The 27,293-nt window shown below is 35.2% G+C and overlaps 1 protein-coding gene across 4 annotated transcripts in view; it reads left to right on the top strand.

Annotated features, from left to right (window-relative positions):
* EAF2 (ELL associated factor 2) overlaps window positions 1-27,293 on the top strand; it is a 41,002-nt gene extending 13,709 nt beyond the window's left edge. For 2 of the 4 annotated variants that reach the window (XM_070242407.1, XM_070242406.1), the window contains exons 3-5: window positions 3,016-3,161; window positions 18,351-18,611; window positions 26,854-27,293. In XM_070242407.1, coding sequence (XP_070098508.1) covers window positions 3,068-3,161; window positions 18,351-18,611; window positions 26,854-26,900 — 402 coding nt within the window. In that variant the 5' untranslated portion in view covers window positions 3,016-3,067 and the 3' untranslated portion in view covers window positions 26,901-27,293. Of the gene's footprint in view, window positions 1-892; window positions 1,030-3,015; window positions 3,162-18,350; window positions 18,612-26,853 lie in introns of all 4 variants that reach the window. The other 2 variants (XM_023623151.2, NM_001309227.2) reach the window with 2 other exon arrangements.

Genomic DNA, 27,293 nt, shown 5'->3' with positions numbered 1-27,293 from the left:
TTTCCTGTAAACTGGTAGTTATATCTAAAGGCTTGATGAGAGTTAGATTCTTTGTGGGCTTTTCTTTTTAAGGCAAGAGTACTTTATAGGTGATGCTGCATACTTGCTTTTTTATCATATCATGAAGCAATTAATGTCTAGTTGTCCCACTTTTTGTTTTTTGTAGGAAAAGATTCGCCCTGAGCTAACATCTGTTGCCAATCTTCCTCTTTTTTTTTCTCCCCAAAGCCCCAGTGCATGGTTGTATATCCTAGTTGTAAGTCCTTCTAGTTCTTTGTGAGCCGCTGCCGCAGCATGGCAGCTGACAGACAGGTGGTGTGGTTCTGCCACCAGGAAATGAACCTAGGCCGCTGAAGTCGTGAGAGCACTGTACTTTAACCACTAGGTCATCAGGGCTAGCTCAGTCCCACTTTTAATGCTAAAATTAATCAGTAGATTTAGTGTGATATTGTTCCTCAATACATTCGTTTTCTTTAATCTGCATAGGGAAGCACCACTTTAAGAAAATACCAGATTTAAAAAACTAAACTTACGAAGGAAGAAGAAGAGGGTAGTAAATATGATTCAGAACTTCTGTTCCCTTATCTGTAAAATATACTGGTTGTGTTAGAATTGAATCCCCATCGCCTGTTGTAGACCAATGAAACAAATCTTCACTGGCTCAGGGCAAGCATTTTCTCTATTCTTTCCTCAATGATAGAAGCTTTGAGATCACAGCCTCTGTTCATCTCTATCGTTTTTCTACTACTCTCCTTGTTGTTAGAGTAGTAAATTTAGGTGGTTAGGTGACTTGAAGTGTAACATAGATTGAGAAACACAGAGGATCTCAGAAGCCCTCCTAACTGAATTTCTATGATAAATTTCAAGTAATGATAATTAACTTTTTAAACAGGGTTCCACTCCACCAGTAACTGTTTTCAAAGGTTCAAAGAAACCTTACTTAAAAGAATGTATTTTGATTATTAACCATGACACTGGAGAATGTCGACTAGAAAAACTCAGCAGCAACATCACTGTAAAAAAAACAAGGTATGTGGTTAATGAAATAAATTACTTTATTGACACAAAAATTGCTAAGGAAATGCCAGTGGGAAAAAAAGTTACTGGATTAAGTCACATTATATAAGGGTTATTTCTCTGTGGTATAAAAATGTTTTAAGCTTTTTCCAAGTTTAAATTTGGTGGAGATCCTTAGCCAAAAGCTTTCACCATTTCTCCCTATGTTGTATTTCTGAATGTCTTTTATATATGCAGGTATACATTTTTTTTTATTGTAGATGCTTTCGTAGAACTGGACTGAAAGCCATTATACACTCTACAAAATAATTTCATCTTTATTAGTAAAAATTTATTGAGCACCTAGAATATGTAAAGCACTAGAAAAAGGAAAGTTTCCTATACAAATACCAACCTCAAAACTAGTGCATTTTAGTTGGATTAACAGATAATTCTATTTAAAAAGTCGGTAAGAGAATACAGCCATCCCAAATTCTTTTTTGGAAATAGGTGGTACATTAAAATATAAGGGACTTTCTCTAAAGGCCATACAAATAGTATAGACAGAAATTGTTCTAGGAATTAAAGGAAAGGGGAGGTTATGGTTGATTGGAGCATTCAGGGAGCCCTATTCATGTACCTTGAGAGGAGGTTAAGATTTAGGGCTTTTTTTCCCCCAATAATACTTGATGATAAGAATTACCTTGGGTGCTTGTTAAATATATGAGTTCCCAAATCCAACTTCAGATGAGGAAGGGGCCTAGGAAGCTCTATTTTTCGTCCCCTCCCTGCTGATGATTTTTATTACTAGGAAAGTTGGGAAAACACTGATTTAACCTTTTTTTTTTTGAGGAAGATTAGCCCTGAGCTAACTTCTGCAGCAAATCCTCTTCTTTTTGCTGAGGAAGACTGGCCCTGAGCTAACATCCGTGCCCATCTTCTTCTACTTTGTATGTGGGACGCCTACCACAGCGTGGCTTGACAAGCAGTGTGTAGGTCCATACCCAGGATCCGAACTGGGGAACCCTGGGCCACTGAAGCAGAACATGTGAACTTAACTGCTGCACCACCGCACTGGCACCAAAAATACTGATTTAATTGATCAGAGAACACATGAGGATGTAAGCAAGGCTTGAAGGCAGGAATATATCTGATTTATGTTGAGCCAATGAAAAAGACCCATTTGAATAGAGCAGAGATTTGTCTCTGTGCCTGTGTATAAGCATTGGAAAGTGTGGAGTGAGGTGGATAGTGGATTAGAGATAAGGTTGTAAAGGTAGATTGAGGCTAATGCCTTCAGTATTAGCTATGAAATTAGGATGTCGTCTTAATGGCAGTGGTTACATATTAATGTTTTTTTAACCAGGGATTGACATGCTTTCGTTTTTGTTTTGAAACGTTAGTCCACCAAACAGTAAAATGAAACAATGTAAGAAACAGAAAAGTACATTAACCGCGATTTTTGAGAGTCAGGATGAAGAGAAAAATGAGGTTCTAAATACTTTTGTGAAGGAAGAACTGAGTATTTGGTGACGAAATGGGAGAGGCAGAAGTCAAGCATAATTGTGTTATATACTCTTCTTAAAAGTATTGAAAGGAAAATATATGAATCTCCTTTGTAACATGTCTTAAAGTTATGAATGAATAATGTAGAAGTGATTTAGTTTTAACAGAAATGATAATTTTAGAATTCAGGGAATACATTGTGCCTGTTATATACATGCATAATTTCATTTTATTTTAGTCATTTGTGTATGTCTTATCTCTTCAGTTTTGAGCAGTGATTTTGTTTTTATTCGCATTTGTATCCCTCAGTGGACCTGTATGTATGCCATGCATATAGCAGGGCTCAATAAATATTTGTTATATAATGAATTAAATTAGTTTTTTTATTCTTGAATATCATTTTAAAGATCTCTAGGGAAAAGAGTAAGTGGTCAATTTTAGTAACTTTGTAAGTTGAAATTGTTGTCACATTGCTGTCATACTTGTTTTGACCTTTGATATTCTTAATTGCAGAGTTGAAGGAAGCAGTAAAATTCACTATCGTATAGAGCAACAGCAGCAACAAATGCGGAATTTGCCTAGGACTCCCAATCTTGTGAAACAGTCTCCATCCGAAGACAAGCTGTCCCCAGCATCTCCGATGGATGATATTGAGCGAGGTAAAATTGAAGTGTATATACTGTCCCTTTACAAGAAATTATTAAGAAACAGTAAGTGAAAATTTTCATTTTAAGTAACAAGGGAACTAACTATAAACTTTTATTGAAAGTTTGTGTATATATATATATGTTGTTATGGGTTTTTCTAGGGGAGAGAGTGTAGTTTGTGATTTAGGGTATTATGTAATTAAAACTATATAAGAGAATTTTTTTTATTATTCAGGGGAAAACATTGATCGTTAGATTGTGACTGGAGTTTTCTTTCTGACAGTTGTAATGATTCTAATTCAGTTCTTTTTCTTTTTTTTAAAGATTGGCACCTGAGCTAACATCTGTTGCTAATCTTTTTTTTTTTCCTTCTTATTCTTCTCTCCAAAGCCCCCCAGTACGTAGTTGTATATTCTAGTTGTGAGTGCATCTGGTTGTGCTATGTGGGATGCCACCTCAGCATGGCCTGATGAGTGGTGCCATGTCCGTGCCTGGGATCCTAACCAGTGAAACCCTGGGCTCCAAAGCGGAGCATGCACACTTAACCACTCAGCCACGGGGCCAGCCCCTCAAATTCAATTCTTCACAGCATCTTCCTGTCGAAGTTCTTTATGTATAGCCAGACTATAGATGTGTAAGATGTCACCAAACTAATAGCGACGTGAGGCTATGTAGTAAGCCCAAGCAGCAGGCGAGTTCTGAATTGCTGCTCACTTCTCAGCAGGAAGGTATTTCTAGGGAGGCACAGTTCTTTTGAAAGTAAGGAAACTTAAATCTCCATTTTTTTCTAGCTGCAATTCGGGTGTTGGTATTATAGTAATTGTGGTAGGAATAAGTCCCTGATCACCAAAGTGTATTTGCTTCCACACTTTTCCTTCATAACTTGCATGTAGCGCTCCAATGCCACTTGCTGCCTTTTAAGCCCGGTATAGTATTAGTTTCCTAACATATTAGCATTCCCTTTACAAATAGTAAGGAAGATATAAGCTCAGAACCCTTGTTGCTACAAGAGATCTTGAATTTTATTTTATTATTATATCATATCCGCTTCCAAAATGTATTTGAATCATGATGTCATTATATACATGTACACAAAATACTGAAACAGAAAATCAAAATATTGAAGGGGAAGAGGAAGCAAATTTGTTAATTATTAAAATATTAAATTTAGATCTGAACTTCCTAGCCACTAAGACAAAAAGGAAAACCTAAGTATCATATTTTGTATTATCTAAGAGAGGTTCCAAAGAATCACTCTTTCCTTTTACTAAATTCTAAAAGGAATTCATCATATGGAACCTGTTCTTTTTGTTGTTAGTGCCATTGAGTCGATTCCAACTCCTAGCGACCCTCTGTACAGCAGAGCAGAACCCTGCCTAGTCTTTTTGTGAGCCATCCTCTCACCTCCTGACACTGTATCAGACAATGGTCTGTTGTTATTCATAGGGTTTTCATGGCCAATTGTTTCAGAAGTGGGTGGCCAGGTCCTTCTTCCTAGTCTGTCTTAGTCTGGAAGCTCTGCTGACACCTGTCCACCACGGAAGACCCTACTGGTATTTGAAATGCTGGTGGCATAGCTTTCAGCATCACAGCAACATGCAGCCACCATAGTATGACAACTGACAGATGGGTGATGTGATTTCCTAACCGGGAAACAAACCTGGGCTGCAGTGGTGAGAGTGCTGAATCTTAACCCCTAGACCACCAGGTACCTGTTCTAGGGAGCATTAAATTATATAGTATCGTCAAGAATAATTTTACAGTACAAGAAGTTCCTCTATGTGGCAGTTTTTTAGCAGAGACCTTAATAAAAGCATTGTATTGAAGCATTATATTGTAGAGGGTAAGTTAACATGATCCAAGCATAAGCTCTAACTTTGTATACGAATTTACTTTGAGATGTTTATATAGCATGTTCCTTAGACTGTCTTCCCTTAGATATTTTCTTGACCCTACTATGCCAATGCCTACTGTTATGGCTGAATCATCTTTTCAAATTTGTGGCTAGGTGTCTGGCAGTTGTATTAGTGTTTCTGTTGTTCAATTTTTACATTTACATCTTTGAACCATCTGGAATTTTAGTTTAAGTAAGATAAGAATCCAAATTTCCCTCCTTCCCAGTGGTATTGACAGAGAATTGACAAATATGGTATTGATAGAGAGTATATATCAATATCTATATATTGAATAAGCCATCATTTCTTCTACTGATGTGAAGAGCCATTTTTATCACATGCAGGATTTCTATAAATATATATATAAATATATAAATATATGAAAAATTGATCAGATTTCACTAGTGTTTTTAAAATGCATATTTTAAGATTAAGAGATACTTTTTCATTTATAAGCTTGGCAGTAGCTAAAACATTTGTCAACATTCAGTACTAGAAGTATATAAAGGGAAGCAATATGTTCATACATTTTCAAAGGAAGTATAAATTGGCGCATATTTATTTTTTGTAGAGAAGTTTCTTCTGCTTTGCAGTGTCAAACAGTGTCAAGTACATAGGAAGTACTTATATAAGGGTTTGTTATCATTATCATCATCCTTATTTGCTAATTACATTTAAAATAAAGATGCACATATTCCTTACCTAGAAATTTTAGTAATTTCTTCAATAGTGAAACTTGTACAAGTAGGTATCTACATAGATATATCTATGTCAGTTATATAAGAATGATCCATGCAGTAATTTTCATACTTAGGGGAAAATGGAAAAACCCCAAGTGCCCATCAAGAAGGGATTACAATACTACACATCCATTTAAAAAAAGAGACCACATTTTGGTAACAAAGAAGGCTATACAGATACATTCCTAAGCAAAAAAGCACATTTTTACATATCGTCTAATGTACATATCTATGTATGTGTGTGAACCATTTCTGAAAACAAAATTTGTATGTTTATAGATGCATAGAAGAACTTGGAAAAATTATACTAAAATGTGAACGTTATCTTTGGGAGTTTGGATTATAGGAGCCTTTCACTTCCTATGGTACAAACTGTTATTTGAAGTTTTACAATGAACTTGTCATTTTTCAGATAATGATTATTTATTGAGAAGACAATATAATGTTGAAGAATAATGTTAATATAAAACCACTGATAATTGCCCCACCCTAAAGCAGCTGTGTCAATTTCTGCTTATACTGTATATTTTTTCGATTATATTTTTATAGGTAACTACTATGTGCCAAGTCTTTCCACACATTATTTTAATTAATCTTAAAATTTTCTTATGAAATATTTCAAACATATAGAAAATACGGAGAATAATATAACAGATCATATACCTACACCTGAGGTTTAATATTTTACCACCTTGGCTTTAGGCTTTAAAAAAAATTACAGAGGTCTCTTTCCTTTCCAACACATTCTTCTTTTCCTGTCTGTCACATGTTTGAATGTACTCTAAAGGATTTGTATACTTTTCTATTCTTTGAAACACTTTGTATATGATAGATTTTTCTGATTCTTGATAGTTTGGGTAAATTAATGACTATAGGTTTATTCACGTTTTCTATTTCTTCTTAATCAATTTTGGTAATTCATATTTGTCTTGAAAATTATCAGTTTAATCCTCTTTTTCAAATTGCTGGCATAATTTATCCATATAGATTTCTACACTGTCTGTAGTTATGCACCTTTTTTTTTATTTCTAACACTGATTATTTGTGCCCTTTCTCTCTTTTTCTTGACCCAACTTGCTAGAATTTGATAAGTTTTCTTTGTCTTCAAAGAACCAGCTTTTGGTCTTAGTGAGATGTGGTATATGGGTGACTAGGAGTGACCTCTTTGGAATCAGACTGCTTGCATTCAAATCCCAGCTCCATCACTTATCAGATGTATGGCCTAGGGAAAGTTACCTAACCTCTTATTCTATGTTTGTTTCCTTTTTTGTAAAATAGAGGTAATAATTAGGATTGTTAAGAGAATTAAATGTAGTAGTACCTATAAAGTGTCTAAAGTAATTCCTGCCACTAGGCAGTGATCAAATATTAGCTATTATTTAAATTTTTATTATTGGATTTTTTTCTTGTTCCTTTGTTTATTCTTTCATTAATATCTGCTCTTTAAAAAATTATTTGCTTCTTTGACTTGCTTTGCATTTTCTCTGTTCTTATAATTGGGTGCTTAGCTCATCTATGTTGAGTTTATTTTTTGTATGCATTTAAGAGTATAAATATCTTTCTAGGTATCACTCTAACTGCATCCGCTAAATGAGTAATGCTTCCATTGTAGTTAAACTCTAAATATTTTTGTAATTTCCGTATTTGACAATAAATCATTTGTTGAATGTTTTGTGGTTTTCAAATACTGTATGAAATTTAAGGAAAATTTGGGTGGGCTTAAAACAATGACAACATATTTTCTGCTTATAAATCTTCAATTTTTGTAGGGCTCAGTGGGGGTAGTTCATGGCTATTATACTTGGTGTCAGGTGGAATGACTTGAAGTCTAGCAGCTGGAATCATTTGAAGGCTCACTTATTCACATGTCTGCCAGTCCATGCTGGCTTTTGGCTGAGACCTTTCTAGGAGTTGTTAGCTGGGAAACCTGCACATAGCCTCTCCAGGTGGCCTGGGCTTCCTCACAACGTGGTAGCTGGGTTCCAAGAGTAAGTGTCAGGAGAGGGAGAAAGGAAGAGCAAAGATAGAGGGAGAGAGGTGAAAACTTTATCTTTTTAATTACATAGGCTCAGAAGTCATGGAGCATCATTTGTGCATGTGTGTTTGTGTGTGTTTTAACAGCTTTATTGAGGTGTATCTGACACAAAAATCTTCACATATTTAAAGTACAATTTCCTGGGTTTTAACATAGGTATACATCCTTGAAACTATAACCACAACCACAATCAGGATAATGAACATATTTATCACCCCAAAAAGTTTCCTACTGCCCCATTGTAATCCCTCTCTCCCACTCCTCCCCACCCTACCTGTTCCTAGGGAACCACTGATCTGCTGTATGTCACTATGATTAGTTTGCATTTTCTAGAAGTTTATATAGATGGAATCATACAGTATGTCCTCTTTTTTGTCTGGGTTTTTGCACTAAGCATAATTATTTTGAGAATCTAGTGTGCATCCGTAGTTCATTCCTTTTTATTGCTGAGTAGTAATGTATTTTATGGATATACAACAATTTGTTTATCTGTTCACCTGAAGATGGACATTTATAGTTTTATATTAGGTCAAGGCTCCTTTTTGAGTTAATTTTTGTATGTGGTACTTGGTGTGTATCAAAGTTTTTTTTTTTTTGCACATGGATATTGAATTATTCCAGCACCTTTTGTTGAAAAGACTATCTTTTGTCCAGTGGATTACATTTGCACTTTTGTAAAACGTCGGTTGTCCATATATGTGTGGATCTATTTCTGGACTCTTTATTTTGTTACATTGATTTCTTTGTTTATTTTTATACCAACACTACACTATCCTAATAACTGTGGCTTTATAATAAGTGTTGAAATCAGGTAGTTTTATTACAACTTTGTTTTTCTCTTAATGAAGTTGTTTTGAGTATTCTAGGACTTTCCCATATTCACATGAATTTTAGAAAAAGCTTCTCAATTTCTTAAAAAGTCTGTTGAAATTTTGATTAGGATTGCATTGAATCCATAGATCAATTTGAGGAGAACTGACTTCTTAACAATTGAGTCTTCTGATCCATGAACACAGTATCTCTCTCCATTTGTTTAGATCTTTAATTTCTCTCAGCAATGCTTTGTAATTTTCAGTATACAGGTCCTTAACATATTTTGTCAGATTTATCTATAATTATTTAACTTTTTGGAAGCTATTATAAATGCTCTTGTTTTTATAATTTTGATTTCTAATTGCTCATTGCTAGTATATAGAAATACAATTGATTTTTGTATATTCTTGCTGTATCCTTTAACCTTGCTAAACTCACTATTTCTAGTAGCTTTTTTATAGATATCGTTATATTTTTTTGTAGATATCATATCGTCATATTGACAGAGACAATCGTGTCATCTGTGAATAATGACAGTTTTACCACTTCCTTTCCAATGCAGATGCCTTTTATTTCTTGTGCTTGACTTATTGTACCAGTTAGAACCTCCAATACAATGTTGAATAGAGGTGGTCAGAGTGGAAAATGTCCTCTTATTCCTGAACCTAGAGAGAAAACTTTCAGTCTCTCACAATCATGTGTGATTTCAGCTGTAGGATTTTCATGGATGTCCTAACTTCCCTTCTTTTTCTATTTTGTTGAGAGTTTTTGTCAAAAATGACTGTTGAAATTTGTCAGATGCTCTTTCTGCTGTTTTGAGATGGCTTTTATTTTTTGGTTTTTAATATGGTGAACTATATTAATGGATTTTTGAAATTTTGTATTCCTGAGAAAACCCCTCTTGGTCATGATATATTGTTCTTTTAATATATTAGCATTTCTCAACCTGAGCAATATTGGCATTTGGGATTGGGTAATTCTTTGTCAGGGGCTCTCCTGTGTATTGTAGAATGTTTAGCAGCATCCCTAGCTTTCTACCCACTAGATGCCACATAGCACCACTCCCCCCCAAATTGTGACAACCAAAAATGTCTCCAGGCATTTCCAGATGTCCCCCTGGGGGTAAAATCATCACTGGTTGAGAACCATTGTTATATATTGTTAAATTCGATTTGCTAAAATTTTGTTTATTTTTGCATTTATGTTCATAAGCAATATTGGTTTGTAGTTTGGTTTTTCTTTTCTTGTAATGTCTTTGTTGGGTTTAGATATCAGTAATTCTGTCCTTGAGGAATGCATTGGAAAGTATTCCTTCCTTTTTAATTATACAGAAGAGTTTGTATCAAACTGATATTATTTCTTCTTTAAATGATTGGTAGAATTCAGTAGTGAAGCCATCTAAGCCTGGAGATTTGTGTGTGTGGGGTGAGGTGGGATTAACTAAAACTCAATTTCTGTAGCAGATTTAGGTATATTCAGGTTATCTCTTTCTTCTTGAGTAAAATTTAGTAGTTTATGCCTTTCAAAGAATTGGTCCATTTCATCTAATTTATCAAATTTATGGGCATAAAGTGGTTCATAATATTCCTTCCTATTCATTTGATGTCTGTAGGATCTGTAGTGCTGTCATTATTTCATTCCCAATATTAGTAATTTATGTCTAATGTCTTTTTTTATATGTATAAACTTGGTTGAGTTTTATCAATATTATGTATGTTCTCAAACAATCAACTTTTAGTTTCATTAATTTTCATTATTTTTTTCTGTTCTTTTTTTTGGCTTTTGCTTTTACTATTTTTTTCTTTCTGCTTACTTTGGTTTTAATTTGCTCTTCTTTCTCTAGCTTCTTAAGGTATGAGTTTAGTTCATTTAATTAAGACCTCTTTTTTCCCCCCCAATATAGTCACTTAATGTTTTCAATTTCTCTCTAAGCTGTACTTTAAAGTTTTTATCATAAATGGCTGTTGGATCTTGTCAGATGCTTTCTCTGCATCTGTTGAGATGATCATGTGGTTTTTATTCCTCAGTTTGTTGATGTGGTGTATCACGTTGATTGATTTGCAGATGTTGAACCATCCCTGTGTCCCTGATATGCATCCCACTTGATCATGATGTATGACCCTTTTGATGTATTACTGAATTCAGGTTGCCAAAATTTTGTTGAGAATTTTTGCATCTATGTTCATCAGCGATATTAGCCTGTAGTTTGCCTTTTTCATGCTCTCCTTGTCAGGCTTTGGTGTCAGAGTGATGTTGGCCTCGTAGAATGTGTTAGGAAGTGTTCCATCCTCCCTAACTTTTTGGAATAGCTTGAAAAGTACAGGTATTAAATCCTCTTTGACAGTTTGGTAGAATTCCCCGGGAAAGCCATCTGGTCCTGGGGTTTTATTCTTTGGGATGCTTTTGATTGCTGTTTCAATCTCTTTCCTTGTGATTGGTCTGTTCAGATTGTATGCTGCTTCTTGACTTAGCTTTGGGAGATTGTAAGAGTCTAAGAATTTATCCATTTCCTCTAGGTTATCCATTTTGTTGGCATATAATTTTTCATAGTATTCTCTTATAATCCACTGTATTTTTTATTTCTTCCATTGTATTTTTCATCTCTAGTGTTTCTGATTGATTCTTCTTTACAGTTTCAAGCTCGTTTGTGAAGCAGCTCCAGAACTTGTTGGATTGTTTCTCTATATTTTCTTTTACCTCATTGAGTTTTTTGATGATAGCTATTCTGATTTATTGTTGTTTGGTTTACTTATTTCTGAGTCTTCAGGACATAATTCTGTGCAGTTATTGCTTTCCCTCTGGTCTTGAGCTTTTATGAACTGCCTGATGCTGAAATTACGGTTTTTCCGCATTGTGATATTCTTTGGTTGCAGTTACAGCCTATTGCCACTAGATGGGGGTCGAGAGCCACGTATTCTGAACCCTCCACCTTCAACAGAGATGGCACAGCATGGCTTGGGTTGTGGGGGGCACTTTCTCTTGCGCGCAGACTGGGGTTTCTGATCAGCTCTCGCTATCTGGTCTCCTGGGATCTTGGTTTGATGAGGTCACCCCACATGAAAGCTTTTGCCCTGTTGGAGGGCTTTCCTCTAGGCTGCAAGGGTGCTAGGGAGTCCTGGGTGATTCTGCAGAGCGTGACCCCTTCCCTACTCCTTCCTTTGTGGAGCCTCCCGCACAGTGATCCCAGTCTTTAGGGGAGGGAGTGAAGTTCTCTCTTACCTGCTTCCAGCTCCTCCGAGGGGGGCTCCAGCCTCTCTACCCTCCGTTGTTTGGCTGCTATGGGTCTCCGAGGATTCCTGTGCTATTAGGATATTTTTTTTTGGAATATGGTTGCTCTTTTTTGTTGTATGTTGGAGGGGAGAGAGTCCCGGGCAAGCTCACAATGCCATGACACTGACATCACTCCCCCTCTAAGCTGTACTTTAGCTGCATTCTACAAATTTTAATAAGCTGTGTTTTCATTTTCACTTAATTTGAAGTATTTTCTAATATATCTTTTATTTTTTTCTTTGACCCATGGGTCTTTTAGAAGTGTGTTTACTTCTCAAATATTTGGAGGCTATCTAGGTTCTACTTATAAATTTTTTATTTTATTTTGTTTTGGTAGAGAATGTACTATGTATAACTTCAATCTTTTGAAATTTATTGTGGGACAAGATGGCGTAGACTTATCTCTCTGTGCTTCTCCCCACTAAGTAAAACTGTAAATCCTGGAAATAAGGCAAAAAACAACCAAAGGGGAACTCTGAAAGATGGAAAAAGGAAGGTAATCTCCCTGCCCACCCAACCTAGAGACACCATACAATGAGGGGCACTGACAAAGCGATCATACCACAGTGAGTGGCTCCAGTCTTGGAAGTACTCTCCTTCCCTTCCTGACCTGAGACTTCCCTCCCCAATCAGAGATACTGCATGTCCAGAAGGCACCCACAAGTGGAAACTCATTATGATAAGCACTCAGCCCAGGAAGCCTGTTCATTATCCCCCACTGCCCCAAGCACTCTCCTTGCCCTGTCACCCTAAGATTTGTCTGTTTCCTCTGAAGACATCCTGAGGCTAGGTGGCACTGACAAAGGGGATCTAACCACAATAGGCACCCTGCTAGGAAGCATGGTTATTCTCCCCACTGCATGCAGTGGGTAGCCAGCCACAAAAAATCTGCATGGCCCAGGAACCGTTCTGCATCCTAGCAGGCTAGAGACTCACTTTTTCCACCTACAGGCACCAGCCTTCCCCACCTATAGGTATCAGCCTTTTCCATCTGGTGAAGTCCCTTTCTTCCTTCAAATAGCACCCGCAGTGACCAGTGGAAATTCCAGATGCTAGAGATTTACTACAAAGACCAAGATAATACTACAAAGGCTCTGAAACATGAGACATGAGGGAAAAATGACACCACTAAAGAAACACAGTAATTTTCCAGTAATGGACCCCAAAGAAAGGGAGATCTGTGAATTGCTGGACAAATAATTCAAAATAATTGTTTTAAGGAAGCTCTGTGAGAGCTGCAAGAGAAGACAGACAACAAAATCAGGAAAACAATATATAAACAAAATTAGAAGTTCAATGGAAAGATAGTAAAAAAGAACCAAACAAATTCTGGAACTAAAGAACTACAAGAATGAAATAAAAAGTGCAATAGAGAGCATCAGTAACAGACTTGATCAGTCAGAAGAAAGAATTTGTGAACTTGAAGATAAGTCATTTAAAATTAACCCGTCAGAGGAAAAAAAAGATAAAAGAATGAAAAAGAATGTAGAGAGCCTACGTGAATTAGGGGATAGCATCAAGCAAAATGATGTGTAAATTATAAGAATCCCAGAAGGCGAAGAGAGAGAGAAAGGGACAGAAAGCTTATTTGAAGAAATAATGGCTGAAAACTTCCCAAATGGGGACATCTGGATATGGATATCCAGGTATATGAAGGTCAAAAGACTCCAAGCAATTTCAACGCAAAGAGGTCTTTACCAGGACGTATTAGAATAAAACTATTCAAAATCAAAGACAAAGAGAGAATTTTTTTTTAGGAAGATTAGCCCTGAGCTAACATCTGCCACCAACCTTCCTCTTTTTGTTGAGGAAGATTGGCCCTGAGCTAACATCTGTGCACATCTTCCTCTACTTTATATGTGGGATGCCTGCCACAGCATGACTTGATAAGCGGTGCGTAGGTTGGCACCCAGGATCCAAACCAGTGAACCCCGGGCTGCCAAAGCAGAACATGCAAACTTAACTGCTGTGCCACCAGGCTGGCCTCAAAAAAAGAGAGAATTTTGAAAACAGCAAGAGAAAGGAAACTCCTCAAATACAAGGGAAGCTTGATGGATTTTTCAGCAGAAACCTTGCAGGCCAAGAGAGAATGGGATGAACTTTCAAAGTGCTAAAAAAAAAAACAAGAAAACCCTGCCAACCAGGAATACTTTAACTGGCCAAACTGTCCTTCAGAAATGAAGGAATTGTAAAGACTTTCCCAGATAAACAAAAGCTGAAGGACTTCATCATCACCAGATGTGCCTTATAAGAAATGCTAAAGAGAGTTCTTCAAGCTGAAATGGGAGGATGCTAATTAGTAACATGAAAACAAATGAAAGTATAAAACTTACTGGTAAAGTTAAATAATATTGTCAAATTTAGAATACTCTACTGTAATGGTAGTATAAATTGCTTAACTCTAGTTTAAAAGTTAAAAGACAAAAGTATTAAAAATAGCTATAGCTACAATAATTTGTTAATGGATATACAATTTAAAAAGATGTAAACATAAAATGTGGGGAGGGGAATAAAAGGGTTGAGTTTTTGTATGCAATAGAAGTTAAGTTATTATCAGCTTAAAAGAGACTTAGAACTGTAAGAGATTTTATGTAGCCTCATGGTAACCACAAAGCAAAAACCTCTAGTAGATGCGCAAAAGATAAAGAGAAAGGAATCAAAGCATACCACTATGGAAATTCATCAAATCACAAAGGAAGACATCAAAAGGAACAAAGGAACTACAAAATGGCAGAAAACAATTAACAAAGTGGCAATAGTAAGTCCTTACCTATCAATAATTACTTTAAGTTGAAATGGATTAAATTCTCCCATCAAAAGACATAGAGTGACTGAATGGATAAAAAATAAGATCCAGCCATATGCTACCTACAAGAGACTCAACTTCAGCCTTAAGGACACATGTAGGCTGAAAGTGAAGGGATAGAAAAAGATATTCCATTCAAATAGAAACCAAAAGAGAGCAGGGGTAGCTTTACTTATATCAGACAAAATAGACTAAATTAAAAACTGTCACAAGAGACAAAGAAGGTCATTATATAATGATAAAGGGATCAATTCATCAAGAGAATATAACAGTTATAAATGTATATGCACCCAACAATGGAGCACCTAAATATATTAAACAAATATTAATAGATGTGAAGGGAGAAGTAGAGACAGCAATGCAATACTAGCAGGGAACTTCAACATTCCACTTTGAACAATGGATAAACTATACAGACAGAAAATCAATAAGGAAATATTGGATTTGAATTATACTTTAGACCAAATAGACCTAACAGACTTATATAAAACATTCCATCCAACAGCAACAGAATACACATTCCTCTCAAGCAGATGTGGAACATTCTCCATGATAGATCATTTGCTAGGTCATAGAACAAATCTCAAATTTAAGCAGATTGAAATCATAGTAAGTATCTTTTCCCACAACAATGGTATGAAAATAGAATCAATAACAGGAGGAAAACTTGAAATTTGACAAATATGTGGCAATTAAACAACACACTCCTGAACACCAATGGATCGAAGAAGAAATAAAAAAAAATCTTGAAACAAATGTAAATGGAGATATAATATACCAAAACTTACGGTATGCAGCAAAAGCAGTTCTAAGACAGAAGTTTATAGCAATAAATGCCTAAAATAAAAAAGAAAGATCTCAAATATTCTAACTTTACATCTCAAGGAACTAGAAAGAAAAAACTAAGCCCAAAGTTAGCAGAAGGAAGGAAACAATAAAGATCAGAGCAGAAATAAAAGAGACTAGAAAAACGATAGAAAGCTGAACAAAACTGAGTTGGTCTTTTTGAAAAGATAAAATTGACAGACCTTTAACTAGACTAACAAGGAACAAAAGTGAGAAGACTCAAATAAAATCAGAAATGAAAGAGACATTACAACTGATACCATAGAAATACAAAGATTCTTAAGAGACTACTGTGAACAATTATATGCCAACAAATTGGATAACCTAGACGAAATGGATAAATTCCTAGAAACAACCTACCAAGACTCAATCATGAAGAAATAGAAAATCTGAACAGACCCAATCAATAAGGAGACTGAATTAGTAATCAAAAAACTCCTGGCAAAGAAAAGCCTAGGACCAGATGGCTTCGTTGGTGAATTCCAATGTGTAAAGAAGAATTAACACCAATCCTTCTCAAACTATTCCAACAAGTTGAAGAGGAGGGAACGTTTTCAGATTCATTTTATGAGGCCAGCATTACCCTGATTTCAAAGCCAGATGAGGACACGTTCAGAAAATTACAGGCCAGTATGTCTGATGAATATAGATGCTTGTATGTTCCTCAACAAAATACTGATCAATCAAATTCAATAGCAGATTAACAGGATTATACACCATAACCAATGGGATTTATGCCTGGGATGCAAGGATGTTTCAACATATGCAAATCAATAAACGTGATACACCACATTAACAGAATGAAGGATAAAAATCGTATGATCATCTCAATGAAAACAGAAAAACCATTTGACAAAATTCAACATACTTTCACAATAAAACCTCTCAACATGTTAGATATAGAAGAAATATATTTCAACATAATAAAGACCATGTATGACAAGCCTACCCCTAACATCATGCTCAACAATGAAAGGCTGAAATCTTTTCCTCTAGGATCAGGAACAAGACAAGGGTGCTTACTCTCATCACTTCTATTCAACATAGTACTGGAAATCCTAGCTAGAGCAATTAGGCAAGAAAAAGAATTAGCCTCCAAATCAGAAAGAAGAAATAAATTTGTGTCCGTTTGCAGATGACATGATTTTCTGTATAGAAAACCCTAAAGACATCACTAAAAAACTATTAGAACTAATAAATCAGTTCAGTAAAGTGCAGGATACAAAATTAGCATACAAAAATCAGTTACATTTCTATATACTGACAATAAACTATTGAAAAGAGAAATATGTGAAATAAGGTACACAGGCAAATACTGTATGATCTCACTTATATGTGGGATCCAAAATAAAAAAAGTCAAACTCGTAGAAACAGTGTAGAAGGTTGGTTGCCACAGGATAGAAGGAAGGGTAAAAAAGGAGATACAGGTCAAGGGTTATGAACTTTTAGTTTATAAGATGAAAAAGTTCTGGGAATCTAATGTACAGTATGGTATCTATAGTTAATAATGCAGTATTGTATATTTGAAATCTGCTAAGAGAGCAGATCTTATGTTCCCACCACACACAGACACACACAAAAAGAGTAACTATGTAAGGTGATGAATGTGTTAATTACTTTGATTGTGGTAATCATTTCACAAAGTATATGTATATCAAAGCATCACATTGTACACTTTAAATATATACAATTTTATTTGTCAATTATACCTCAATAAAAATGAAAAAAAGAAGAAATTCGTCTGTCTGGATTGCATTGCATGATATGTATTGGGGGAATAAGAAAAGAATTGGAGGATGGTTTCTGCTGAAATAGATTTTAATTTTTACAGTTTTAATTTTTCAAATTCTTTATTGTGTGTTATTTGAATTACTTGTATATTTTTTTTAAGATTGGCACCTGAGCTAACAACTGTTGCCAATCTTTTTTTTTCTTCTTTTTCTTCTCCCCAAAGCCCCCCAGTACATAGCCATATATTCTAGTTGTGAGTTGTGCCTCTGGCTGTGCTATGTGGGATGCCACCTCAGCATGGCCTGATGAGCGGTGCCATGTCCACGCCCAGGATCCCAACCTGTGAAACCCTGGGCCGCCGAAGCGGAGCACACAAACTTAACCACTCGGCCATGGGGCTGGCCCCCAAATTACTTGTATATTTAAGTATAGTGGTATAAATAAATGCAGTGTTTAGATTTAGACATTACCTATGTCTTAATTTTCATAATCCCAGCATTGAAGTGTGGTTTGGATTGATAGCAGAGGAGCTTTTTATTTTGGGTGGAGGATGTCCTTGGACTGTGTGTGTATGTTGTCCAGAAATGGAACAGAGAGGAAGAGGTGCTATCAGACAAGAGCCAGAAAGGAAAAGTTTGGGTCTAAGGGTACAGTTTTTGCTGGAAAAATTGCTTTTTTTTTTTTTAACTCTTGGTTGGATGGTAACAAAGAGTGTACTCAAGCTCTAACAATAGATGAATTTGGTGTTAAATCTAAAATTCCAGTTTCCAAGCGGAATTTAAAATCATATATGGTCACAAGAAAGTGTTAGCAGTGATTATTCCTGAGGAGTAGGATTAAAGGAATTTGAGGAGGAGGTAGGAAGAGGCATGTTACTTTTCATTTTGTACTAGTAGAGGAGCTTTTTAAATAAAATGGTTGAAGTGCTGTAAATGTGTGTTTAGTCTTATTTATTCCTTATCAACAATTTCTTAGAAACTAATACATTCAAAATTTATTTTATTTAATATTTATATTTAATAGTTTTTATTCTACATATCTATTAACTTCTGTTTTATTTTCAGAACTGAAGGCAGAAGCTAGTCTAATGGACCAGATGAGTAGTTGTGATAGTTCATCGGATTCCAAAAGTTCATCATCTTCAAGCAGTGAGGATAGTTCCAGTGACTCAGAAGATGAAGAGTGCAGATCTTCTCCTTCTGATCCAGGGAATTATGTCTCAGGACATTCCACCATGTCTGCCATGCCACAGAGCAGGATTCCTGATATAGATGCCGGTCATAATAGATACCATGACAACAGTGGCCTTATGATGAATACTCTAAGTAAGTATACATAAGCATAAGTAGTTGGAAAAGTAAGAATTCACAGTGGAGCCATACTGATTATGATCTAAAATTTGGATAAAGACTCCTATTTTATTCATTTGTTGCTTTTAACCATTGCCTTATTGAATTATTTATTTTCTTTTGACTCCATGACATAATGCCTAATTGGTTTTTCTCTTGTCTTTCCAGATACTTTTCTCTCTCCTTTCCTAGTTTATAATCTTCTACCCAGTCATCAGAGCTGAAGTTCCACAAGGCTTTTATCCTAGGTCCTTTTTACTTTATATTCCGTACTCTTATCCTAGATAATCTCCTCCATATTTCTGTTTCAATCAATATAGTTATGTATAGATAACTTGTAACTTTGCATCTCAGACCTCTGACCTCTAGATACATAAGTCCAACATCATCTCTTAGTCAAAGATATTTCAAATTTACTTTGTCCAAAACCAATTTATAATCTTTGGCTGACCTTGTTTCCTCTTAGTAAAAGGCAAGATTCATCTAATTATGCAAACAAGAAACCTAATTGTATTCAAGGATTGACTTCCTCTCCCTCTTAACAGTATAGTCAATCCTTCACCAAGTCCTGTTTATTTAGCCTCCTTAATATTTCTCAAATTCTTCTACTTCTTTGCATCCTTACTACCATCACTCTAGTTAAACTCACCATTATTTCTTGCTCTACCTATGCAATGACTTCCTAACTGGTTCACCCCTTATCTACTCAAACCCATTTTTTATCCATAATGTACATTGCAGCCATATTGATCTTTTCATAATTCAGATATAATTTGTCACCTCTCCTGCTTTAAACTTTTCAATAGCTTATAATTTCTTTTAGGATAGAGACAGAACACCTTAACATTATGGTCTTGCTGTTTCTATTCTAGCAACGTTTGCCTTCTTTTTGCCACTATACTCAAATACTTTCACCTACCTCAGAGCCCTTATACATGCTGTCCATTCAGCCATAAACACTTCCTTCTTTTCATGTCGTTAACCTTTTCTCCTTTAGATTACAGTTCAAGGTTTACTATATTAAGGAAGTCTTCCTTGACCATCTTGACAAGATCAGCTCCCTTTTTTTAATAGACCTTCAGAAAAATATCTTCTTTATGTCAATTGTCACAATTATAAATTTATATTTATTTGTATGATTTTCTCTCTTCTTCTAAAATACAAGCTCCAGGAGGACAGCAATCTTGTTTATTTTTACTTATCATTGAATACTAGCACCTGGCACAGTACCTGATACATAGTAGATGCTCAGTAAATACTTTTTCATGAAGGAATGCAGATTGATACTCTCTGGGAGAGAATGGAACTTTCTGTATGTTTAAAACTAGTCTCACTGTGTTAATTAATAATGATAAAGTAAGCAGCTAGGAAATACTGACTAGTTCTAGCCTGATAACAGAACGAAACAAAGAAGGAGCCAGGACCAGGTGGCAGGGAGTTAGAAAACTATCAGTAGTTAGTTAGGGACCAGGAAAGGTCTTTTGACCTTCCAATCACTTGTGTCTTTAGTGCTATTATTTCTAACTTGAGAGGTAAAATTGGAGCGTCTGATTTCTTGAATGGCCAAATAGTGACAAAAGTTTCAGTTCACCAGGAGGATAAACAATTATGAATTTGTATGCCCATAATATGTCTTCACAATGTGTCTACATATATACAAGCGTACCTCAGAGATATTTCAGATTTGGTTGCAGACCACTGCAATAAAGCAAGTATCAATAAAACAAGTCATGTGAATTTTTTGGTTTCCCAGTGCATATAAAAGTTATGTTTACACTATGCTGTAGTCTATTAACTGTGAAATAGCATTATGTCTAAAAAAACAATGTACATACCTTAATTAAAAAATACTTTAGGGGCGAGCCCCATGCCCTAGTGGTTAACTTCAGCAGACTCCACTTCAGAGGCCCAGATTTGATTCCCAGGAGTGGACCTACACCACTCATCAGTGGCCATGCTGTGGGGGTGACCCACATACAAAACAGAGGAAGGTTGGCATGAATGTTAGGCAAATCTTCCTCAAGCAAAAAGAGGAAAATTGACAACAGATGTTAGCTCAGGGCCAATCTTCCTCAAAAAATACTTTATTGCTAAAAAATGCTAGCCATTATCAGAGCCTTCAGTAAGTCATAATCATTTTGCTGGTGGAGGGTCTTGCCTTCATGTTGATTGCTGCTGACTGATCAAGACTGGCCCAGAGCTAACATCCATGCACATCTTCCTCTACTGTATATGTGGGACGTCTGCCACAGTATGGCTTGACAAGTGGTGTGTAGGTCTGCACGTGGGATCTTAACCAGTGAACCCCAGGCCACCAAGGCACAGTGTGCCAACTTAACCGCTGCACCATTGGGCTAGCCCCCACTGGAGTAGCACTTTTAATTTCTTTCAAGAACTTTTCCTTTACATTTGCAACTTAGATAACTGTTTGGCACAAGAGGCCTAGCCTTGCTGCTCATCTTGGCTTTTGACATGCCTTCCTCACTAAGCTTAATCATTTCTAGCTTTTGATTTAAAGTGAGAGATGTGTAACACTTCTTTTCACTTGAACACTTAGAGGCCATTTGTAGGGTTATTAATTGGCCTACTTGCAATATTGTTGTGTCTCAGGGAATAGGGAGACTCGAGGAGAGGGAGAGAGACAGGGAATAGCCATTTAGTGGAGCAGTCAGAACACACACAATGTTTATCAATTAAGTGCACCGTCTTACAGTGGCATGGGTCGTGGCACCCCAAAACAACTATAACAGTAATATCAAAGATAACTGATCATAGACCACCATAACAAATATAATAAAAGTGAAAAAGTTTGAACTATTGAGAATTACCAAAACGTGACCCAGAGCCATGAAATGAGTAAATGCTGTGGGAAAAATGCACCAATAGACTTGCTCCATGCAGGGTTCCCACAAACCTTCAATTTGTAAAAAATGCAATGATTGTGAAGCTCAGTAAAGCCAAGTGCAAGTAAAATGAGGTATGCTTGTATTAAAATATGTAGTTATATATGTGTGTGTATATATAAAACAAAAATTGACAGAAATAGGAGAAATTGACAAGTCTGTTATAATGGGAGATTTAAAGCATCTGTATTCAATCAGACACAATTTAGTAAGAGTGTAAAATCTTTGAAAACATAATTAACGTGCTTGTTCTAATAGTAAATACATAGAATCCTACAATCCAAAAATGTGAAGTGGGCTTTTTTTTTTTCCTGCTTTTTCTCCCCAAATCCCCCCAGTACATAGTTGTATATTTTAGTTGTCATTCCTTCTAGTTGTGGCATGTGGGACGCCACCTCAGCATGGGCTAATGAGCGATGCCATGTCCACGCCCAGGACCTGAACCGGCAAAACCCTGGACTGCTGAAGCGGAGCACGCAAACTTAACCACTTGGACACGGGGCCGGCCCCTGAAGTGGGCTTTTTTTAAAGATATATACAAAACAATTAGAGAAATTACTTTCTGCTAGGACAAAGGAAATAATGTTTTCCAAAGAAGTTATATTTTATTGATCATGTTATGACTATAATACAATGAAAATATAAATAAATAACAAATTAGTTTAAAATACCTACCTAGAAACTTCAAAGCACATGCTTAATAACTTACCTGTTAAAAAGAAACTACAATGGGGGCTGGCCCCGTGGCCAGTGGTTAAGTTTGCGCACTCCGCTGCAGGCTGCCCAGTGTTTCATTGGTTCGAATCCTGGGCGCAGACATGGCACTGCTCATCAAACCATGCTGAGGCAGTGTCCCACATACCACAACTAGAAGGACCCACAATGAAGAATATACAACTATGAACCGGGGGGCTTTGGGGAGAAAAAGGAAAAAATTTTAAAAATCTTAAAAAAAAAAGAAACTACAATGAAATTACAAAATATTCATAATTAAGCAATATCAAAAGTAATATATCTCAGCACTTTTGGGATACAGCCAACATGATACTTAGAGGGAAATTTATATCTTCAAAATGTTCTTTTTTTAAAAAAAATTTAAAATAAATGAGTGAAAGTTCACCTTGAAGAACTAGAATAATAACATCTTAAAGCAGAGAAAGAAAGTAATATAGATTAGAATCTAAATTAATGTAATAGACAACAAAGAAACGTTAGAGGATCAACAAAAGTGAAAGTTATTTCCTTGAAAACTAATAAAACAGACCGACCTCAAACATGGGCTGATGAAGAAAAAATGAAAAAGCACAAATAAACAATATTAGGAATGAAAAAGTGCTTAAAATTATAGCTATATATACTTTTATGTTTTAAATTATGAGAATTTTATTTCAGTAAATTTGGCATAGAAATGGATGTTTTTCTAGAAAAAGTATAATTTACCAAATCTGACTGAAAGAGAAATGGAAAGCCTGAAGAAACCAGTAAGAATTAATGTCTCTTATTCCTCCACCCTATCTCCATATCCTCAAGATGCTGAAAAACTGAAGATAGTTTTATGGATGAATTTTAACAAATCTCAAGAAACAAGTAATTCTTATCTTTTACAAACTGTTTCAGAGAATAGAAAAGTAGGGAAAGCAACCCAATTTTTTTTTAAGAATTCTAGGATAATCTTAATATCACAACTGAACAGGAACAAGACAAAAAGCGTCATAGACCAATTTCACTTAAGAACGTGCATGCAAAATTACTAAATAAGATATTAGCAAATTGAATAACTAGTATACTTAAACAAGCAAGCTAAATCATGACTAAATAAGGGTCTTCACAGAAATGTAAGCAATGTTCAGTATCTGAAATGATATCAATATAGTTCACCACATTAACAGATTATAGGAATAAAACCATATCATTTCAACAAATTTGAATTTGATAAAATTCAATATTTATTAATTTAAAAACTTTTACCAAAAGAATATAACGGGATTTCATTATCTTCATAAAAGTTAATTACAAAAAACAAAACTACTGCCAACATTGTACTAATAGAGACTCTAGAAGCATTCCCAGTAAAGTCAGGAAGAAGACAAGGAGGACTAATATCATGATTTCTATTCAACATTGTACTGAAGGTTCTAGCAAATGCAATAAAACAAGTGAAAGACATGAAATAGAAGAATTGGAAACAAGAAATAAAATGCTCCTTAATTGTAGACAATGTAATTGCCTACACAGAAAATCCAAGAGAGTCAACAAACTATAGAAAGAAAGAATGAAAGAATTTGGAAAGATTGTGGATGCAAAATTATATGCAAAAGTCAGTAGTAATCTTGTTATACCAGTAGTAGCCACTTAGAATTTGTTTAAAGAAAAATAGTGAATTTCTTTTCCTGACATATTCTATCCAAACTAGAAGTTTCCTACTAAGAGGAAATAAACTCTCTTACTCTAATTATCCTATTTCTCAACCTTATCAGAAGCAATACCCTCTTTTATACCAGATATTTTTAAATCCCCTTTATTGTTTTGAAATGAATTTTATAGCTTAATATCGCCTAGGTACATACATCTTTGAAAATAATTAATGTAATATTGAGACAAAATAAAAATAATTTATAGTAAAGTAATATATATTTTACTTTGTAAGTGTTCAGACGTGGCTATACCAGAAGACATAATGAAGTAGCCATCTGTTGGCACTTACTTTTAATGAATAAATTTGGAATTAGGAAATGCAAGATAACATTCAACTCATATGTCAACAATTTTTCTTTTTATTTAACTTGTTGAAATAAGGACTGGAAGAGTGTATACATATATATTCGTGGAATTGCATATACAGACAAGTATTGAGGTCCTGTATTGCTGATACAAATAGTGAGCAGCATTGATATTACTAATGTTTCCAAAATGATTAAAAAAAGAAAATCTTTGTAAAGTTCTGAAAACAACAAAGTAGAGTCTTCTTTCAGTTTACATGATAATTGCATACTTGTAAATTTCAGTGAATTTTAAATCTCTGCAAAAGAATACTTTTAGTTTATAAAAATGCAATTAGGTTCTGACCTTAAAATTATAAACAGGTCTTCCAAGTACATTAATATCCTACAGAACTTTGGAAAGTTTTTCAGAATGTAGAAGAGTTCTTTATTGTGCATGACTGATTCCTAAATTGCAAGACATTTAGCATTCCTAAATTCCCCTCCCACTATGCCTCTAGCAATCTGCTAATCACTGGGACGAGCAACCCCTCATGTAATTGTCTGTAACGTCTCCTGGGGGCAGTATTACTCTCCTTGAGAACCATTGGTTTAGATGTCTGCATTTGCTTTGGGTAAACTCTCTTTTTTCCACGTCGTAATTACCATTTTGATTGAAAACATATTTCCTTTACTAAGCATCTCATATTCATATCTTATATCTCATATCTTCAAAACTGACTGAACATTTCAACTAACAGTATGGTGATACTGTGCGTATAACCTCCATAGCGTGAAGTCTGTTAAGGAAAGTGGAACTCAGAACGTTTGGGTTGTGTCACTTGAGAATCTCATATTACAGGCATCATATCAAACTGAACATTCTTATGCCATACAATAGTTGTATAACGAGTGGAAACCTAAGCTTGAAAATGATAAAATAGTTATGGGAGCCAGATGCACAAAATAAACTTTAGCGTGTTTCTTTATCAAATGATGTAATCAGTTCTGGAGTTCATGGACTGAGATATCTTACAACTTATATGTGGCCTACAAACTAGTCCTCTTAAATTGGTATTAACTTCAAAATATGCCGTCTTTTGTTGATTGTGGAGTAGTTAAAAAATATAAGAATTATTTAACCATTGTAATTTACTACCCAAATGATTTTATCCCATAGTTTCAAATAAACCTGCATAATCCATGACTCCCAATTCTTTATTTCCAGCTTCAGTCTCTACCGTGAGCTCCAGACTTGTATATCCAGTTGCCTATACTATATATACTTAAATATTTACAAGGTATCTCAAATATACCATTCAAAAATTGAACATGTGATTTTTTCTCACACAATCTTAGTCCTCAGGTGTTTCTCATCTCAGAACATGATACCGCCATTTATCCAGTTGTTTGGACCAGAGACCTGGGTGTCATTCTTCACTTTTCTCTTTCTCTCATGCCCTAAATCCAATGCTTTGATAATCCTGTAAGCGCTATCTTAAAAGTATATTATAAATCTGACCAATTAGCACCACCTTTCCCTGAACCACCTGAGTCAAAGCCAATATTATTTCTTATCTGAGAAACTACATAGACTCATAACTGCTCTCCCTGATTCCATGTTTCTTTCACACCATTATAGTCTATTCCCTGATATACAATAGTGTTCAAGCCATTTGCTTGCTTAAAATTTTCCAATGAATTCCCATTATATTTCAAACAAAATCCAAAGTTTTTACCTTGACCTAGAAACCATCATCTTCTGGATATCTTTCTGACCTCACTTCCTACCATTCTATTCCTCATTCATTCCAATCCAGCCACAGTGGTCTTCTTGCAGTCAGAGAACATAACAAACATGCTTCTGCCTTGGGGCAATTGTATTTGCTGTTCCCTGAGCCTGGACACTTCCCTCACCCTTCATATTTTCATGACTTTCTCTCTATATTTGGCTCTCTATTCAAATTTCACGCCTCAAGGAGGCCTTCCTAACTGCCCTACCTAAAATAGCACCTCCCGCCACTCTCCCCATACTCATCTTCATTTTTTCATAGTATTTATCCCTACTTGGCATTATGTTATATATTTGTGTATTGTCTCTCTCCCCCACTGGAATGTAAGTTCCATGACTGTAAGCACATGGGTGAATTACAAAAGTGATCAATGATGAGTTACTCTTAACAACACTATTTAATGATTTTGACTGAATTTTAAGTAAAAAAACTATATAACATTTTTTTCACTCTTCAAAATGATATAGTCTAATCTTCTAAACCACATTTGCTCTCATTTCCTGATGTAATTAAATCAGTGGTGTAAAAAGAGGGGTGATGTTGGTCTGTGCAAGAAGACTAAAATGGATGCCGGGTAATACAAAAACTAAGCTGAAGATTGGTGGTTTATTTTTTCTTTACAGGCAGTATTAACTATATGAGTTACTAATGATGTGACTAAGTTAGAGGATAAGCAATTTTATTATTAATGACAAAATGCTGGCTAAAAGGATCACTTTTGGGTTATATTTTGCATAATATTTATGTTATCCAAAAATAAATCTATTAAATAGTAAAATATTAAATATTTAATTGCTACAGTTTTGCTATTTTTCTATTTTAGGAAATGATTTGCAGCTGAGCGAATCAGGAAGTGACAGTGATGACTGAAGAAACATTCAACTATAAATATAAAATTTACAAGACGTGTGATTATTTTATATTAAGAATAAATATTCCTAAGACTGAGGAAAGTGTATCTTAACTTTTGATGATAAAAGAAATTAAATTTGATTCAGAATTTTCAGTTGTTATATTTTTGATCTTCTGTGAGTACCAGCATTTTCATGTGTTTTTCATTTAATTTTAACAAGACTTTTTTGAAGTTTTACAGAGAAGAAAAGAGACTCAGAGGTTAGGTAACTTGCCCACGTACTGTTAGTCAACAAGTGGTAGATCAGGTGTCCTAGGGTTCAAGTTCAGTGCTCTGTTCTGTACTACCCTGATGTCTCCAATTGTGAAATGTCAACACTGTTGGTTTATAATAAATGTCCATGGTTGTAA

This window comes from Equus caballus, chromosome 19 (assembly GCF_041296265.1).
Source record: "Equus caballus isolate H_3958 breed thoroughbred chromosome 19, TB-T2T, whole genome shotgun sequence".
NCBI lineage: Eukaryota > Metazoa > Chordata > Mammalia > Perissodactyla > Equidae > Equus > Equus caballus.
This window is presented reverse-complemented; position numbering and strand designations above follow the sequence as displayed.